The 20426-nt window shown below is 45.5% G+C and overlaps 1 protein-coding gene across 1 annotated transcript; it reads left to right on the forward strand.

Moving 5' to 3' along the window:
* Positions 1-17640: 17640 nt before the first annotated feature.
* Positions 17641-19639, forward strand: pax4 (paired box 4). Its single transcript, XM_021578514.2, has 7 exons — positions 17641-17674; positions 17844-17974; positions 18201-18416; positions 18525-18615; positions 18727-18873; positions 19119-19201; positions 19301-19639. Exons 1-7 carry the CDS (start codon positions 17641-17643, stop codon positions 19421-19423), a joined length of 825 nt encoding a protein of 274 aa, XP_021434189.2. The 3' UTR covers positions 19424-19639.
* The last annotated feature ends 787 nt before the right edge of the window (positions 19640-20426 follow it).

Below are 20426 nucleotides of genomic sequence, written 5' to 3' on the forward strand. Positions count from 1 at the left end.
CCATTGTATGCTAATTCAACGGGGGGAATTATTTACTGTAAGGAAAAAATGACTGTACCTAAATCTATCTTGGCATACTTCCCATCCCATGTAATCGTAGACCAGGAGTGTCAAACATACAACATTTTTGCCCGCAAAGCAATTATTTTTTTATCATGTATTTTTTAACATATTTTTTTGTGGGGGGGAGAAACGAACTGAATATACTTTAAAATTACTGAAACCAAATTGAAACTGTAGAAATTATAATGGACCTATATCCACAACATTTCTTGAATGTCCAGCCATAACTGCTGGCATTTGGGGGGGGGGGGGGGGGCTGCACAACAGCTGGCGGTATCGGTCACCTAATACAGGACTAGTAAAGGCCCAGTGCACTAGTTTTTTTTTTTGTCATATTTTTTTTTTAATCCAATTTTTCATAGGATGCTGCAGCCCCCTCAGACCCCCTACTTTCCTTCGGCTATATGTCCAGCTCACTAATAAACACTGTGCACAGACAATGGATCTACATTCATACAGTTTCTTGACTGTCCAGCTCGCTAATAATCACTAAACAGTCAGGGCGCATCAAAAATTCCCAAAACGGTGGATAGAGGACTATTTTTTGCTAATTTTGACGCAAGGAAATATAGACCAGCCTGACCCAACACACCTCCTGGCTGTGTAGGCGCTATTTCACCAAGAAGGAAAGGGATGGAGTGCATCAGATGACCTGGCCTACACAATCCCCCGACCTCGACCAAATTGAGATGGTTTGGGATGAGTTGGACCGCAGAGTGAAGGTAAAGTAGCCAACAAGTGCTCAGCATATGTGGGAACTCCTTCAAGACTGTTGGAAAAGCATTCCAGGTGACACTGGTTGAGAAAATGCCAAGAGTGTGCAAAGCTGTCATCAAGGCAAAGGGTGGCTTTTTGAAGAATCTCAAATGCATTTTGATTTGTTTAAAACTTTTTTGGTTACTATATGATTCCATATGTTTTATTTCATAGTTGTGATGTCTTCACTATGAAGAAATTATGGAAATTATAGGCAATTAGCAAGACACCCCCAATAAAGGAGTGGTTCTGCAGGTGGTGACCACAGACCACTTCTCAGTTCCTATGCTTCCTGGCTGATGTTTTGGTCACTTTTGAATGCTGGTGGTGCTTTCACTCTAGTGGTAGCATGAGACGGAGTCTACAACCCACACAAGTGGCTCAGCTAGTGCAGCTCATCCAGGATGGCGCATCAATGCGAGCTGTGGCAAGAAGGTTTGCTGTGTCTGTCAGCGTAGTGCCCAGACCATGGAGGCGCTACCAGGAGACAGGCCAGTACATCAGGAGATGTGGAGGAGGCCGTAGGAGGGCAACAACCCAGCAGCAGGACCGCTACCTCCGCCTTTGTGCAAGGAGGAGCAGAAGGAGCACTGCCAGAGCCCTGCAAAATGACCTCCAGCAGGCCACAAATGTGCATGTGTCTGCTCAAACGGTCAGAAACATACTCCATGAGGGTGGTATGAGGGCCCGACGTCCACAGGTGGGGGTTGTGCTTACTGCCCAACACCGTGCAGGACGTTTGGCATTTGCCAGAGAACACCAAGATTGGCAAATTCGCCACTGGCGCCCTGTGCTCTTCACAAATGAAAGCAGGTTCACACTGAGCACGTGACAGACATGACAGAGTATGGAGACGCCGTGGAGAACGTTCTGCTGCCTGCAAACATCCTCCAGCATGACCGGTTTGGCGGTGGGTCAGTCATGGTGTGGGGTGGCATTTCTTTGGGAGGGGCCGCACAGCCCTCCATGTGCTCGCCAGAGGTAGCCTGACTGCCATTAGGTACCGAGATGAGATCCTCAGACCCCTTGTGAGACCATATGCTGGTGCGGTTGGCCCTGGGTTCCTCCTAATGCAAGACAATGCTAGACCTCATGTGGCTGGAGTGTGTCAGCAGTTCCTGCAAGAGGAAGGCATTGATGCTATGGACTGGCCCGCCTGTTCCCCAGACCTGAATCCAATTGAGCACATCTGGGACATCATGTCTCGCTCCCATCCACCAATGCCACGTTGCACCACAGACTGTCCAGGATGCTTTAGTCCAGGTCTGGGAGGAGATTCCTCAGGAGACCATCCGCCACCTCATCAGGAGCATGCCCAGGCGTTGTAGGGAGGTCATACAGGCACGTGGAGGCCACACACACTACTGAGCCTAATTTTGACTTGTTTTAAGGACATTACATCAAAGTTGGATCAGCCTGTAGTGTGGTTTTCCACTTTAATTTTGAGTGTGACTCCAAAGCCAGACCTCCATGGGTTGATAAATTTGATTTCCATTGATAATTTTTGTGTGATTTTGTTGTCAGCACTTTCAACTATGTAAAGAAAAAAGTATTTAATAACAATATTTCATTCATTCAGATCTAGGATGTGTTATTTTAGTGTTCCCTTTATTTTTTTGAGCAGTGTATAATGCACAATATATATTCCAATATTCACATGTGTTTTGGGGGAAGCAGGGATTGGGGGTTTATTATGTTTAAATAATAAGTCTTGTGATGTGTGGAAAGAAATCAGGTCAGAAAAAAAACATGTTGGACCATTTAAAATAATGTTTATACAAACCATGAAATTATTTTATATCTATAGCTAGGTTTCCATCAGTGAAGGCTCAGAGGAGGAAGGGGAGGACTATCCTCCTCAGTGAATTTCATAACAATAATAGTTGTAAAACATTTAAAATGTTATGCTTTTTAGATAAAACTATAATAAATATATTCACATCACCAAATAATTGATTAAAACACACTGTTTTGCAATGAAGGTCTAGAGTAGCCTCAACAGCCCTCTGTAGGGTAGCACCATGGAGGAGAGCTAGCTTCCTTCCTGCTCTAGGTACAATTCAATACATCTCTGGGTACAATTCAATACAAAACCTAGGAGGCTCATGGTTCTCAAACCACTTCCATAGTCTTACACAGTAATTATGACAACTTCCAGAGGTCGTCCTCCAACCTATCAGAGCTTCTGCAGCATGAACTAACATTTTGTCCACCCAATCAAAGGATCAGATAATGAATTTAATACTGAAAGCATATACTACAGCTAGCTAGCACTGCAGTGCATAACATGTGGTGGGCAGTTGACTCAAAGAGAGAGACAGACAATAGTTGAACAGATTTGAATCAATTAATTTATTCCAAAATGAAGGAGAAGCGAGATAGATGTCGTAATTTTCTACCAGGTATGGAGATACGACCCAGATGCAGACGACGTCGAATAAACAATTGTTTAATGTTCCAACAGGGACAGGCAAGACAGGTCAAGGCAGGTAGGGGTCAGTAAACCAGAGGTGGGGCAATAATACCGTGCGGCAGGAAGGGTCAGGGTAAGGTAGAGGTCTGTAATCCAGAGGGGGGCAAAGGTACAGGTCGGTCGGCAGGGTTAGGCAGGCGGGCTCAGAGGACAGGCAAGGGTAAAAACCTGTCGGGCAAGAAGAGAGAAACTGGAAAAAGCAGGAGCTGAGACAAACACTGGTTGACTTGAAGAAACAAGACCAACTGGCAACAGACAAACAGAGAACACAGGTATAAATACACAGGGGATCATGGGGAAGATGGGCAACACCTGGAGATGATCACAAAGACAGGTGAAACAGATCAGGGTGTGACAGTAACCCCCCCTCCCCCCTCCCCTCTAGGGGTGCCACCTGGAGTCCTACCTGGGTGCATCCCGGGTTGACCAGGGTGTCGACGCTGAAAATCTGCAATGAGGCCTGTGTCCAGGATGTCCCTGGTGGGGACCCAGCACATCTCCTCTGGGCCATAACACTCCCAGTCAACCAGGTACTGGAACGCCCTGCCCCGAGGTCGAAACTTCAGGAGACGCCTCACCGTGTAAGCTGGTTGGCGGTCGATGAGACGGGGAAGAGGGATGGGCCTGGAAACGGGAGACAAAGGGCTGTGATACATGAATTTGACTTTGGACACATGAAAGGTGGGATGTATACGAAGGGTACCGAGCAACAGAAGACGAACAGCAGAGGAGCTAATGATCTTGGAGATGGTGAACAGGCCGATAAACAGGGGGGAGAGTTTGCATTATTGCACTCGGAGGGGCAGAACCCGGGTGGATAGCCATACCTTCTGCCTGAGAAGATACTGGGGAGCCAGGGTCCGATGGCGATCCGCTTGTCATCGATACCTGGTGGTGGTCTTGAGGAGGACTGACTGGGCTTTTCTCCAGGTACCTGGAGGAGATGGGCGCACTCCAGGACTGCGGAGCGGACAGTGTCAGGCTCGAACATTTGGTTAGCTGGGCCCTCCCCAGGGTTCAGCTGGGACCGCTGCGCCTCCCGGACCTGTTTCCCGATACCCCAGCTGAGTGCCGTCGCCAGGTACGAGGTGGGAAGGATGGTCTCGGGCTCTGGGGTGGTAGCAGTGGGGTTATAGCAGCAAGACAGGGCATCCGGCTTGACGTTCTTGGACCCCGGCCGGTAGGAGAGGGAAAAGTTGAACCGGGTAAACAGCAGGTCCCATCTCGCCTGCCTGGAGTTGAGCCACTTGGAGGTGTGGAGTTACTCCAGGTTTTTGTGGTTGGTCCACACAATGAACAGATGTTTTGCACCTTCCAGCCAGTTACGAATGAACCAGGATCGGAGCCAGGGTGAAGCAATGTTTAAGGTCCCGGAACGACCGGTCTGCGGCCGTGGACCAAGTGAACAGAACCTTGGTAGAGGTGAGGGCAGATGGGGGAGACCAGGGTGCTGTAAACCTGTATAAAGCAGCGATAAAAGTTGGTGAAACCCAGGAAGCGTTGCAGCTGCACCCTGGACGTAGGCTGAGGCCAATCCACCACCACTTTCACCTTCTCAGGATCCATCTTGACCCTCCCATCAGAAATAACGTAGCCCAGAAAGGGAATAGTGGAGTGATAGAACTCATATTCTTCCGCCTTAACAAACAACTGTTTCTCCAGAAGGCGCTGGTGAACCTGCCGGACATGGAGCACGTGCTCTTGGGGGGAGCGGGAGAAGGCAAGGATGTCATCAATGTAGATGAAGACAAACCGGTTCGGCATGTCGCGGAGAATGTCAGACACCCGAGTCTGGAACATGGCAGGGGCGTTGGTGAGACCAAAGGGCATGACCAGATATCCATAGTGGCCACGTTGAAGGCGGTCTTCCATTGTCCCCCCCCAAATCCGCATCAGGTGGTAGGCGTTACGTAGATCCAGCTTGGAGAATACAGTGGCCACCTGGAGCGGCTCAAAGGACTAGGAAATGAGTGGTAGCGGATAACAGTTCTTAACAGTGGTGTCATTGAGTCCCCGGTAGTCAATGCACGCGCGCAGGGTCTTGTCCTTCTTCTCCACGAAGGAGAATCCTGCACCAGCGGAAGAGGAAGAGGGATGGATAAATCCAGTAGCTAGGGAGTCCCCAATGTAGTCCTCCATAGCCTTGGTTTCAGGTCCCGACAGCGAGGTGCTAGGGAGAAGGTCAATCCCGCATTCATAGGGGTGGTGCGGCAGAAGGGAAGTGGCCCGGGACTTGCTGAACACCTCCCGGAGGTCCTGGTACTCCGCGGGAATGTACAAAACAATACATCCGATTGCTTGCTCTCTGGGGTTTTAAGCTTGGTTTCTGTATAAACATATTTTTTATTTAACTAGGTAAATCAGTTAAGAACAAATTCTTATTTTCAATGACTGCCTAGGAACAGTGCCTGCAGAACAACAGATTTGTACCGTGTCAGCTCGGGGATTTGAACTTGCAACCTTCCGGTTACTAGTCCAATGCCCTAACCACTAGGCTAACCTGCCGCCCCAACAACTGCTGATGTAAAAGAGGAAGGCATTGATGCTATGGACTGGCCCGCCCGTTCCCCAGACCTGAATCCAATTGAGCACATCTGGGACATCATGTCTCGTTCCATCCACCAAAGCCACGTTGCACCACAGACTGTCCAGGAGTTGGCGGATGCTTTAGTCCAGGTCTGGGAGGAGATCCCTCAGGAGACCATGCACCACCTCATCAGGAGCATGCCCAGGCGTTGTAGGGAGGTCATACAGGCACGTGGAGGCCACACACACTACTGAGCCTCATTTTGACTTGTTTTAACTGCTGACACACTCCAGCCACATGAGGTCTAGCATTGTCTTGCATTAGGATGAACCCAGGGCCAACCACACCAGCATATGGTCTCACAGGGGGTCTGAGGATCTCATCTCGGTACCTAATGGCAGTCAGGCTACCTCTGGCGAGCACATGGAGGGCTGTGCGGCCCCCCAAAGAAATGCCACCCCACCCCTAGTCGATTCAAGCGCAGCTGGGAACTTTATGGATTGCGGACTCGCTCTTAAGTTAGGTGTTCTGCTTGTGCCGATAGATTCTCCCTTTCCCGTGCACTCCCTAGATAGCCGGCCATTAGGGTCAGGTGTGGTCAGGGAGACCACGGTTCCACTGGACATGGTAACGCAGGGGAATCATAGGGAGCGTATCAGTCTCTATATTATTGATTTGCCTGCGTTTCCAGTGGTGCTAGGGATTCCCTGGATGGCCCGGCACAATCCTAAAATTTCATGGAGACGGGGTTCTCCAGGGGTGGTCAGAGGAGTGTTCTGGAAGGTGTCTGGGAGTTTCCATCGGTGCCACGTCGGTGGAGGGTCCAGACCAGGGTCCCACGGTGTGCATTCCCCCCGAGTATGCCGATTTGGCAATTGCTTTCAGTAAAAAGAAAGCGACTAAATGACCACCTCATCGACCGGGAAGGGATTGTGCGATAGATCTCCAGGTAAACGCTGCGCTTCCCAAGAGTCACGTGTACCCATTGTCCCAAGAGGAGACGTTGGCTATGGAAACATATGTCACGGAGTCTCTGGGACAGGGGTACATTCGGTCCTCCATCTCACCCGTCTCCTTGAGTTTCTTTTTTGTGAAAAAAAAGGAGGGAGATTTGCATCCGTGTATTGATTATAGAGGTCTAAATGCCATCACAGTGGGGTTTAGCTACCCACTACCTCTCATTGCTACGGCGGTGGAATAATTTCACGGAGCGCAGTTCTTCACAAAATCGGAAAGATATCAGTTTGTCTCTGTGAATGGTTTGTCCTCTGACAAATCAACTGTAAATTTCGGTGTTCCTCAAGGTTCCGTTTTAGGACCACTATTGTTTTCACTATATGTTTTACCTCTTGGGGATGTCATTCGAAAACATAATGTTAACTTTCACTGCTATGCGGATGACACACAGCTGTACATTTCAATGAAACATGGTGAAGCCCCAAAATTGCCCTCGCTAGAAGCATGTGTTTCAGACATAAGGAAGTGGATGGCTGCAAACTTTCTACTTTTAAACTCGGACAAAACAGAGATGCTTGTTCTAGGTCCCAAGAAACAAAGAGATCTTCTGTTGAATCTGACAATTAATCTTAATGGTTGTACAGTCGTCTCAAATAAAACTGTGAAGGACCTCGGCGTTACTCTGGACCCTGATCTCTCTTTTGAAGAACATATCAAGACCATTTCAAGGACCGCTTTTTTCCATCTACGTAACATTGCAAAAATCCGAAACTTTCTGTCCAAAAATTATGCAGAAAAATTAATCCATGCTTTTGTCACTTCTAGGTTAGACTACTGCAATGCTCTACTTTCCGGCTACCCGGATAAAGCACTAAATAAACTTCAGTTAGTGCTAAATACGGCTGCTAGAATCCTGACTAGAACCAAAAAATGTGATCATATTACTCCAGTGCTAGCCTCCCTACACTGGCTTCCTGTCAAAGCAAGGGCTGATTTCAAGGTTTTACTGCTAACCTACAAAGCATTACATGGGCTTGCTCCTACCTATCTCTCTGATTTGGTCCTGCCGTACATACCTACACGTACGCTACGGTCACAAGACGCAGGCCTCCTAATTGTCCCTAGAATTTCTAAGCAAACAGCTGGAGGCAGGGCTTTCTCCTATAGAGCTCCATTTTTCTGGAACGATCTGCCTACCCATGTCAGAGACGCAAACTCAGTCTCAACCTTTAAGTCCTTACTGAAGACTAATCTCTTCAGTGGGTCATATGATTGAGTGTAGTCTGGCCCAGGAGTGGGAAGGTGAACGGAAAGGCTCTGGAGCAACGAACCGCCCTTGGTGTCTCTGCCTGGCCGGTTCCCCTCTTTCCAGTGGGATTCTCTGCCTCTAACCCTATTACAGGGGCTGAGTCATTGGCTTACTGGGGCTCTCTCATACCGTCCCTGGAGGGGGTGCGTCACCTGAGTGGGTTGATTCACTGATGTGGTCATCCTGTCTGGGTTGGCGCCCCCCCCCCTTGGGTTGTGCCGTGGCGGAGATCTTTGTGGGCTATACTCAGCCTTGTCTCAGGATAGTAAGTTGGTGGTTGAAGATATCCCTCTAGTGGTGTGGGGGCTGTGCTTTGGCAAAGTGGGTGGGGTTATATCCTTCCTGTTTGGCCCTGTCCGGGGGTGTCCTCGGATGGGGCCACAGTGTCTCCTGACCCCTCCTGTCTCAGCCTCCAGTATTTATGCTGCAGTAGTTTATGTGTCGGGGGGCTAGTGTCAGTTTGTTATATCTGGAGTACTTCTCCTGTCCTATTCGGTGTCCTGTGTGAATTGAAGTGTGCTCTCTCTAATTCTCTCTTTCTCTCTTTCTCTCTCTCGGAGGACCTGAGCCCTAGGACCATGCCTCAGGACTACCTGACATGATGACTCCTTGCTGTCCCCAGTCCACCTGGCCGTGCTGCTGCTCCAGTTTCAACTGTTCTGCCTTATTATTATTCGACCATGCTGGTCATTTATGAACATTTGAACATCTTGGCCATGTTCTGTTATAATCTCCACCCGGCACAGCCAGAAGAGGACTGGCCACCCCACATAGCCTGGTTCCTCTCTAGGTTTCTTCCTAGATTTTGGCCTTTCTAGGGAGTTTTTCCTAGCCACCGTGCTTCTACACCTGCATTGCTTGCTGTTTGGGGTTTTAGGCTGGGTTTCTGTACAGCACTTTGAGATATCAGCTGATGTACGAAGGGCTATATAAATAAATTTGATTTGATGATTTGATTTGATGATCTCAGGAGCGCGTATAGTCTGGTGCGTATTCGGAAGGGAGACGAGTGGAAAACCGCATTTAGTACCACATCGGGCCACTATGAGTACCGCGTCATGCCGTATGGGTTAAAGAATGCTCCAGCCGTTTTCCAATCCTTTATAGACGAGATTCTCAGGGACCTGCACGGGCAGGGAGTGGTTGTTTATATCGATGACATTCTGATCTACTCAGCCACTCACGCCGTCCAGCGGAGTGTAACTATGATGTGGGGGACCGGGAGTTGTTAGCGGTGGTCAGGGCTCTGAAGGTGTGGAGACACTGGCTTGAAACAATTTTTCGGCGTCGCCGGCCTACTAGCTGCCACTGATTATTTTCTCCCCCTCCTTATGTGTTTATTGATTGCTGAAGACACATTGTGCAGAGCAGGCGCAGGATATCCTGGGCCGTATAGACATACTGGCGGCCAGATGCACTGATCCGGCACCCTCCGACCTGGCTGGATGCCCACTAGCCAGGCCGATTCGAGGAGCTGGAAGGTAGCGCACCGAGCTGTGAATGCGCACTAGAAACACCGTGCGCTCCACCGCATAACATGGTGCCTGACCAGTATTACGCTCGCCACGGTAAGCACGGGGAGTTGGCTCAGGTCTCCAACCTGACTCAGCCTCTCGTGCCTGCTCCGTTGCCATGACTCCTGGTAGCGAAGTCGTTCCTCCCTCGCTACTTCAGCCTGTTTCCATGGCAGGGTCTTGTCCCATACTATAACCTCCTCCCATGTCCAAGATGTCCTCCATTCTCTCTTCTCCCGGGCCCAGGATCCCTGCTCCTCCTGGCCACGCTGCTTGGTCCCTTGGTGGTGGGTAGTTCCGTCGTAAGAAGTGGACCAAAGTGCAGCGTGGTGAGTGTACATTTCTGTTTATTTAGGTAAATGTCGCCAACAAAACAAAGAAACGACCGTGAAGCTTAACATAGGCTATAATGTCTCTAACAAAGTCAACTACCCACACTGAAAGAAGGGAAAGGGCTACCTAAGTATGATTCCCAATCAGAGACAATGATAGACAGTTGTCCATGATTGAGAACCATACCCGGCCAAAACATAGAAATAAAGAAACATAGAAAACAAAACATGGAATGCCCACCCCACATCACACCCTGACCTAACCAAATAGAGAAATAAAATGGCTCTCTAAGGTCAGGGCGATTATAGAAAAATAATAAGTACACAGATATTCAGATATTCTAAACTAAGTATCTTGCTAACTTTCAAATTGTCACGCTCTGACCTTAGAGAGCCGTTTTATTTCTCTATTTGGTGAGGTCAGGGTGTGAGGTGGGGTGGGCATTCTATGTTTTGTATTTACAACTTTGGTTTTGGCCGAGTGTGGTTCCCAATCAGAGGCAGCTGTCTATTGTTGACTCTGATTGGGGATCATACTTAGGTAGCCCTTTTTCCCTCCTTCTGTGTGGGATCTTGTCTTTGTTCATGTGCATGTTGTTTGCACGACGAAGCTGTTCGGTCGTTGTATTGTTTATTGCTTTTGGTGTACATTGAAAATTAAAAGGAAATGTACGCTTACCACGCTGCACCTTGGTCTCCTTCTGATGACATTTGTTACACAAATGTAGTAACAGGTCCATGTAGAATAAACAACCCTTAACATAACAATGTGCTAACATAACAATGTGCACCTTTCATCTTTCATTGTCATTCCCTGCTGATACAGATACTGTGCTTATCGCAATTTTGTCTGGTAGTAAATGGGGCTACCTTGGCAAACATGTCAGAGTGGTCATACCTTCCTGTGTGGTGTCTCATATACAACAGGAGTTCCCTGATCCTGGTGCAGAATACACAGGGTTTCTCGCTCCCCATTTTGACTGATACCATTAAATTCAATAATAAAAACAGACAATACAAGTAAAAGTTGTGTCTAGTAAAATGTTAATACCGAGTACCAGGTCTCTCTCCATTCAGATGAATCAGTATTCATTCCGTCTGTCAGTCTGGACTTCATCATCTTGCAAGTCTCCATCTGTTGGTACCATACATGTTTCTGTGAACACCCTAACCCTAACCCTACAAAGTCACTGTTCTATTACCAATGACAGTTAGGATAGGTAATATCTGACACACAAACAGGTACTATGTTGAAGTTTGAACAGGTCAGTATAAACCTACCCAAATATGATCTCCCCACCAAACGACTGAGGATGCCATCTGGCAAAAGCATCTCCAGTCCATCTGTAGAAATAGGCAGAGTTGAGGCAGAGCTTATCAGTGACACACTGACTGAAAATGGTGTTGTTATTACTGGACTTGTGGGTGTGTTGAGTGTCAGGTCTCTCTGCATCTCATGCATCTGTGAAGAAATACACACAGTCACTGTTCTATTACCAATGGCAGTTATGATAGGTGATATCTGGCACACAAATATATACTACATTGAACAAAAATAGAAATGCAACATGTAAAGTGTTGGTCCCATGTTTCATGAGCTGAAATAAAAAATCCCAGACATTTTCAATACGCAGAAAAACCTTATTTCGCTCAAATTTTGTGCACAAATTTGTTTACGTCCCTACCATAAGCTGCCTCCAAAGTAATTTTGGAGAATTTGGCTGTAGGCCAACCAAGAATGTTGACTGAAATGCTTTTTTTCATTTATGTATGACAATGTGAATGGTTTCCATCCCAGTGCTGACAGATGGGGAAATCATGCGGGAGTGAGCCTGACGGTTGCTGGCATCAATATCTCAGGTGCCTCTCCAACCCAATGTGTGATCGTGTGTCTGTGTGTGTATATCGGAGGGGTTGGATAAAAAAGCAGAGGACACACTTCCATCTCATAAGGACTAATACAAGTTTATCTCATCTTCATTTAGTTTAGCTGATGAAATCTATTTTCTCCAGCTGATCTGTAACTGCAGCAGCAACAACCGTCTCTCCTTTTCACTGGGATCTTTGCACCATATCCCCATCCCAAATGGCCCTTTGCACCATATCCCCATCCCAAATGGCCCTTTGCACTATATCCCCATCCCAAATGGCCCTTTGTACCATATCCCCATCCCAAATGGCCCTTTGCACCATATCCCCATCCCAAATGGCCCTTTGCACCATATCCCCATCCCAAATGGCCCTTTGTACCATATCCTCATCCCAAATGGCCCTTTGTACCATATCCCCATCCCAAATGTCTCTTTGTACCATATCCCCATCCCAAATGGCCCTTTGTACCATATCCCCATCCCAAATGAGCCTTTGCACCATATCCCCATCCAACATTGGCCCTTTGTACCATATCCCCATCCCAAAGGGCCCTTTGTACCATATCCCCATCCCAAATGGCTCTTTGTAGTGCACTTTTCACCAGGGCTCATAAGGATCTGCTTAAAAGTAGACACTACACTTGACTTACGAAATCAAACACAATAATGACAAGATATTTACGTTTTAGTCATTTAGCAGACACTCTTATACAGAGAAACTAGGGTTGAGTGCCTTGCTCAAGGGCGCATCAACAGATTTTTCACCTAATCAGCTCAGAGATTCAAACCCACAACCTTTCACTTACTGGCCCAATTGCACTTAACTACTAGGCTACCTGCCTAGTTTTCCTTGAACTCTGTTACATCAATGCATTGGTTGAGCAAACAGTTTCAGAACACCTTGATGACTCTGAGGGTGATGTTAATGGAGCAGGACTCATGGGTTCAATCTTCACTGTCCCAGCAATAGACACCAACCCAATGATTATGAACTGTAATGTAGAAAACAGTTCAAGCAAACAGGATATGACTCACAAGGTTGCTTCCTGTCACAACCAAACGGTGTGCTCATTCACTCACTTTCTCTTTCTCAGTCATTATTGATATTGTTGTACTGTAATAAATTAAGAATTTGGCTTTTGGCTCATTGGGTTGAGGCTGACATACCCTGCCCAGCAGTTGTGTTCTACAATGGGGGTAACTCTTTCATTGTTAACATCTTGCGTCTGTCGATGATGTGAATGCAATGCAATGTTGGTTCAAAACCTTTTCTGACACATTAGTTTAGTGTAAGATATAATTGACTGTTTGAATATGATGGATGAAATACCTTTGTGCCTGAAGTGATTTTATGAATATTATGTGGAAAGTATTTTCAAGCTTATGTGTGGCATGAAGAGTGTGTGCTCCTACTATTATAACAACTTGGGTTCTATTGTAGCAATCCAGATTCATACCATGTTCATACATTTAATGGTGTTAAGAATGAACAAGAATTCAGGAGAGAGGACCAGACTAGAACGCAACTACCTTAACTAGCCTTGAACGCAGCTCCCTTGCAACTCAACAAGCACCAGCTTCTACTCGTTGACAATCAGCCTCCACGCCTGTTTGCAACACTGCAACATCAACATATGTAAAAATGGCAGGTTTCTATGTTTTGTAGAAAAAAAAGATAAAGATAAGTGTTTCCAGTGACAGAATCAACCAATTAGTAGACAGTAGGTAGGCAATATCTACTCACAATTGGTCAAAATCACATGATGCACATTGATGATGTATTTGGAAACACTTATCTTCCTCTACAAAACATAGAAACGCACTATTTTCACACATGTTGATGTTGGTGTGATGCGAGAAATGATGAATATGAAGTTGAAAAATTTTGAAGTTTCCCTTTAAACCTGACCAAACTAACATTCTGCCTCTGTTCTGCAGTGCATGTCTGTTGCACCACATTGCCTTAATAGCCTTATCAAGTGTTGCATCCCTCACCTTCTCCACCTTCTATATAGGATCTCTGACATTCTTCCAAAGATCTCCTGGGGGGATTGGCGGCACCACAGCAGCCTATCTACCACGGCCTGATGATGATGTCTACCTGAGACTCTAAGCCAAACTCTACAGAGTCCATCCCCTGGATCCTTCACCGGCAGCCTATCTACCACGGATTGATGATGATGTCTACCTGAGACTCCAAGCCAAACTCTACAGAGTCCATCCCCTGGATCCTTCACCTGCAGCCTATCTACCACGGCATGATGATGATGTCTACCTGAGACTCCAAGCCAAACTCTACAGAGTCCATCCCCTGGATCCTTCACCTGCAGCCTATCTACCACGGCATGATGATGATGTCTACCTGAGACTCCAAGCCAAACTCTACAGAGTCCATCCCCTGGATCCTTCACCTGCAGCCTATCTACCACGGCCTGATGATGATGTCTACCTGAGACTCCAAGCCAAACTCTACAGAGTCCATCCCCTGGATCCTTCACCTGCAGCCTATCTACCACGGCATGATGATGATGTCTACCTGAGACTCCAAGCCAAACTCTACAGAGTTCATCCCCTGGATCCTTCACCTGCAGCCTATCTACCACGGCATGATGATGATGTCTACCTGAGACTCCAAGCCAAACTCTACAGAGTCCATCCCCTGGATCCTTCACCTGCAGCCTATCTACCACGGCATGATGATGATGTCTACCTGAGACTCCAAGCCAAACTCTACAGAGTCCATCCCCTGGCTCCTTCACCTGCAGCCTATCTACCACGGCATGATGATGATGTCTACCTGAGACTCCAAGCCAAACTCTACAGAGTCCATCCCCTGGATCCTTCACCTGCAGCCTATCTACCACGGCCTGATGATGATGTCTACCTGAGACTCCAAGCCAAACTCTACAGAGTCCATCCCCTGGATCCTTCACCTGCAGCCTATCTACCACGGCCTGATGATGATGTCTACCTGAGACTCCAAGCCAAACTCTACAGAGTCCATCCCCTGGATCCTTCACCGGCAGCCTATCTACCACGGCCTGATGATGATGTCTACCTGAGACTCCAAGCCAAACTCTACAGAGTCCATCCCCTGGATCCTTCACCTGCAGCCTATCTACCACGGCCTGATGATGATGTCTACCTGAGACTCCAAGCCAAACTCTACAGAGTTCATCCCCTGGATCCTTCACCGGCAGCCTATCTACCACGGCCTGATGATGATGTCTACCTGAGACTCCAAGCCAAACTCTACAGAGTTCATCCCCTGGATCCTTCACCGGCAGCCCTTGGCTTCATCCCGTCCATTCTCACATCCATTCAATTTCCTTAATACATATTCTAAACCCATTTCGATGCCTGGTCCTTAAACTCTGGAATTTGAAATAGTTTTTTATTGACTTTGACAAGGAACACATTTACAAGTTATTTTATTTTTATTTTGCTAATAATTTCACAAAACCATCCACAAGCAAACTCATGTTGCCTGCCTTCTCCATCCCATATTGGTTGTCTGTAGGCTACAGAGAAGCATACAGTAAAACAAGTATATTATTTCAAACAAAGATTTACAATAACTTCATAATACATCAGCAATATACAGAATATATAGGGTCAAATATGTTATATAGCTAATGTAGGATACACAAATCAGATCAAATGATTCAGTCATACTGACATTTGAACTATACAATGATGTGGTCTCAGACGCACAGTTTGGTTCACACAAATGATAGGCTACTTCTATAAGCATTATTCGGGGCTCAACGCTGCCTGATGTTGGCTGCCATGGAAACCATTAAATGTGCTTTTGTGCTAATATTTATCGAATTGCATATTCAATTTTAACAGTCCTTCCAAGTGAGGGTAAATTGATTCTTGTCATACTTCAGTGTGTAGAAATGCGCTAGAATGAAGGCTATATGACCCCACGTTGAGACGCATGAGGGAGCTCTGTGCGCTTTGGATAGGTTTATGGTACCCTTTTACGCGGGTAAAATGTTCATGTTTCTCTGCACCTAGGGACACAAGAAAGCACAAATTCACGTCGATAGAACCAAATAGAATGTTGTGTGTCATTGAGATATGGTCGATCTATGTTTAGAATTCTTCCTTAGGCCGAAATGGTGAGCCCTGCGAACATTTACGCACACAAGAATGTTTAACCATTTCCGTGCCCGCAGCGTGACTGTTTTATTAACCTTGGGTTGTACACACAAAATATGCAATAAAGTACTCCAAATCAATCGGGGCATGAACTCTGTTCCGTAATAAATAAATATGTTATTTGTCTTCTCTGTCTGTTGGCAAGGAGACCCTGGTGTCCAGAGCTGTTTATCAGCTATATACAATGCGTCCTCTACAGAAACTATAACCGTGCGCTAACTCGTGGGTTAATATATAATTTGGACCATATGGCATTTTAAAATCCACCCTTTATTTCAGTGGCACTTCGATCTGTGTGGACCCAGCTAATGATGCCCAATTAGTCATTAAACAGGACCAAAAGACGAGCCTTGTGTGGTTTCACATTTGCTAATATTTGCTTGTCAAATATTTTCTTTGAAACGTTTACAGCACATTTTATCTGCTGGCTGGTCAAGAGACATCTGCGACGGTTTTCCTCGTCCTTTTTTTTCTAAATGAAAGTCCCAATTGGTCCCCCCACATTCGCCCTATCCGACTATTTGTTCATGCTTGAAAGAAAATGTAATAAAAGAGTCTGGATGATGGATTTACGATTTATCAGAAGCACTTTACCATATGGCAGTCGACATCGGGACAGGTTTTCAAATGTTAGCTTTAAAAAAAGGAGACTCGATCGGACTAATCTTAAACACTGACTTGGGAAAGGATGCTCAAGTCACGTGACCCGAGCCGTGTCGCTTGGAGATGGAATACAGTAAATGGAATTAACTTACATTTGGTGTCACGTGTGAAATTCGATTTTGAAAGGCCAAAATGAGTATCTTCAGTAGCCCAACAGAAAACATGGAGATTGTTCTTGACACAGCATATGGTCCATCTTCAGGATACAGTACTGTATTATACGCATCATTGTCTAGAGAGAGCAGTGGATGCGAGCTTCCTATTCCATTATATTATGTACCTTACCAAATAGTTATCAGAAATTGAATAGCCTAACGGACTAGCCTTGAAACCCGTTTAGATGGAAGCCTTTAGTCCACTGTAAAAACACTACATGTGAGATAGAAAATGTCCCCTGTTGGCCCTACAGTTTATTACATGGCATTGCATTCTTCTGCTTCAAGTTCACAATTGCAAAAGCTGTTTTAATAGGTCTAGTTAACCCATAATAAACTTTTTTTTTACAAAAATCTTGGGGCAACATTTTTGACGTTGAAAACAAATTTTACATTGGCACTTTATAAGGGTCATCCATATTTATATCCTATAATATGTGGGGTTAAAAATGTGTGGTTCGCAGCTTGACTTCCAGACAATCGAGTCTGAATAGACTGGGTTACTTGAGAGTCAGGTACAGTAGGCCTACATGCAATATTTACATTTCTCCTATCAGACCACTACGTCATCTAGAAAAGGCTGATAGGGTATATATTTGTGAAGTCGCGCGTGATTCCTGTCAGTGGCGACCTGTGCAACAGACAGGTGTGAATTGGCATCCCCTCAGACTCCGAATATTCACATTTTACAGGTGAGGTGTTTTATGCACTTTACAATCAGGTCAGTGCATTTTGGGGATGAAGTTCCTCATATAACAGTTTATTCTCGTTTATCAAAGGAACATCAACGCTGTATATTATAAAGGAATTATCTTGTTGTTTCATTTGATACGGCTCGGAAGAACCAATTGACATGTGTGGAACGAATGTGGACCTGTCAAACGAAGGTAGTCTATATTCAAACGAAGGACTAATTATAATTTGTTATTAGATTACTTATATTATTGGATTGAGTGGAGACATTTTTTCCAACAATATGCAAAGAAATATTTATGCATAAAGCGGTAAAATAGGTTTAAATCTTATAAAAGCTATTTTATTCTGTTCTTTTCTAAGGGAGCGGGTGTGTCAATCAGCTTGGTGGGGTGTTTCTGAACGGGAGGCCGCTTCCAGCATATAAAAGGAGGAAGATGATCGAACTGGCATCGGAAGGTGTGCGCCCATGCGAGATCTCCAGAATTCTGCAGGTGCGTATCAGCAGGCTTATAGGAGCTCGTGTTTGTGCCCTATTCGATATTATTCGATACATGAAAAACATCATTTATTTTATTATTAATTTAACTTAATACATTAAATAGTTGTTAAATGGTGTGCTTTCAATGATCTAGTAGTACTTCTGTTATTGTGCTCTGATGGTGGATATAAATCTTGCGTCAATTCATGAAAACCCAAATGTGCACTCCGCGCTGGCAGGTGTCAAATGGCTGCGTCAGCAAGATTTTGAGCAGGTACCACAAAACCGGCCTCCTGGACCCGAAGGCGACCGGAGGTAGTAGACCTCGACTCCTCACCCCCGAAGTCATCTCGAAAATAATCGAATGCAAGACGAAAAACCCAACAACATTCGCCTGGGAAATCAGAAAAAAGCTCGCGGCCGAAAGAATCTGTAAATCGGCCAAAGTTCCCAGTGTAAGTGAGATCACAAGCTACACCAAAATGATACAAAGTGTGAACAACTGTGAGGGAAATAACTATATTTTTCGATTAATTTAAGCATTATTTTCACCTTGTTAAAAGGTATCCTCTGTAAACCGAATTCTCAGGAAAATTCAACTCGACTCTGCGATGTTGAGTGTGGAGATTTCTGCGCACCACCCCAGATACCCAGGTAGGCTACACATCGTACATCTGGATCTGGGAGAAATACACACATATATGCCACATTCACTGTGCGCAATTTGAAAAACATAGCCATATAGTCTACTTGTATGCATTCCAGGTCTTCCAGTGGGGACCCCAACGCAGTCAGTAGTGAAGGAGAGGGAGGAGATGGAGACAGTTGAGGTGAACGAGCTCCAGCCTCCCCGGCCCCAGCATCGCAACCGCACCACCTTCACCCTGGGGCAGTGCAGAGTGTTAGAGCAAGGTAGGCCTGTACAGTACTGTACTTTAGGCAGAACAATGTCCTACTTTTACTTCAACAACTGTTTATGAACATTTAGGCTGTGTGTTTATGTGGAGTGGATATATTAATGATTAGGCTTAAACGACTTAGTTTGATTGGACTTATTCCTATTTCAACAAGGCTTGTTTTAGAACAGTTGGACAAGTTGTTATCCTTTCAAGCTTTGAGTGCTCTCTCATTCTATTTCTTCCTCCCAAACGGAGCAGAATTCACACAGAGCCACTATGCAGACATGTTCACCAGGGAAAAACTGGCATCTGAGATCCAACTTCCAGAGGACACCATCAAGGTTACATGACACAAACTATGCATACAACCTATGTCATTTCCTGTAAATGTACCTGTAATACTGAGCTACATCTGTTATAATTGCCATTCCCCTTTGAAGGTGTGGTTCTCAAACAGAAGAGCAAAATGGAGGAGGGAAGCCAAGTATAAGAGCGGTGTCCACGGAGCACATAGTGAGTGTGTGTATTTTTGTTTATTATGGATCCCCATTTGCTGCAGCTAAGGCACCAGCTACTCTTCCTGGGGTCCAGCAACATTAAGGCAGTTAAAAACTATTTAAAATATTAAATTTCATTATATTTAATAGCACTTTTCACAACACATTAAGTGTGTTCCCTCAGATACTACTCTACAATCACATCTCTACAGTACACAATCCATGTGTATGGGTGTGTAGAGTGTGTGTCTTATCATGTGTGTGTGTGTGTGTCTCTTCACAGTCCCCGCTGTTCCTTAAGGTGTATTTTTATCTGTTAAAAAAACAAACAGATTATTCTGCTTGCATCTGTTACCTGATGTGGAATCGAGTTCCACGTTTGCCAATTGGTTGTGCAGCCAGACGTATTTGCCATTCCTTTTGCCTCATCCCTCTAAACCATAAAATGTTTCAATTCATCAATCCACAGGGACTTAACCGTTTTTACAGTCACTTTCTTTATGGGTCCATGCTTATTAGTAACTGGAAAAATCTATTTCATAAATGTGTCAAGTGCAGCGTCTGGTTGCTCCTCAACACACTGGCATTACACTGGGGTAGCAGGTAGACTAGTGGTTAGAGCGTTGGACTAGTAACCGAAAGATTATAAGATTGAATCCCTGAGCTGACAAGGTAAACATCTGTTGTTCTGCCCCTGAACAAGGCAGTTAACCCACTGTTCCTAGGCTGTCATTGAAAATAATGGCTGACTTGCCTAGTTAAATAAAGGTAAAATAATGACACACCACAGACGAACAAATATTCTTCACATCAACAACAGAGGAATCACTACAACACCTCTTGTATGACCTCTCATAAAGTATATTAGACCCAGCCTTCAGAACGTTGGTTTTCCTAGATATGGCTACTATATTGTGATGACTACATACAATGGATTTGGATAGAGCTTTAAAGCACATTTCTGCTGCATTAGTAAACATGTGATCAATACATGTTGCTGATTTCATTCCTGTGCTGTTTGTAACTACCATGGTAGGATAACTGATACCCGGAACCAGGATGCAGACAC

Source organism: Oncorhynchus mykiss, chromosome 15, assembly GCF_013265735.2.
Source record: "Oncorhynchus mykiss isolate Arlee chromosome 15, USDA_OmykA_1.1, whole genome shotgun sequence".
NCBI lineage: Eukaryota > Metazoa > Chordata > Actinopteri > Salmoniformes > Salmonidae > Oncorhynchus > Oncorhynchus mykiss.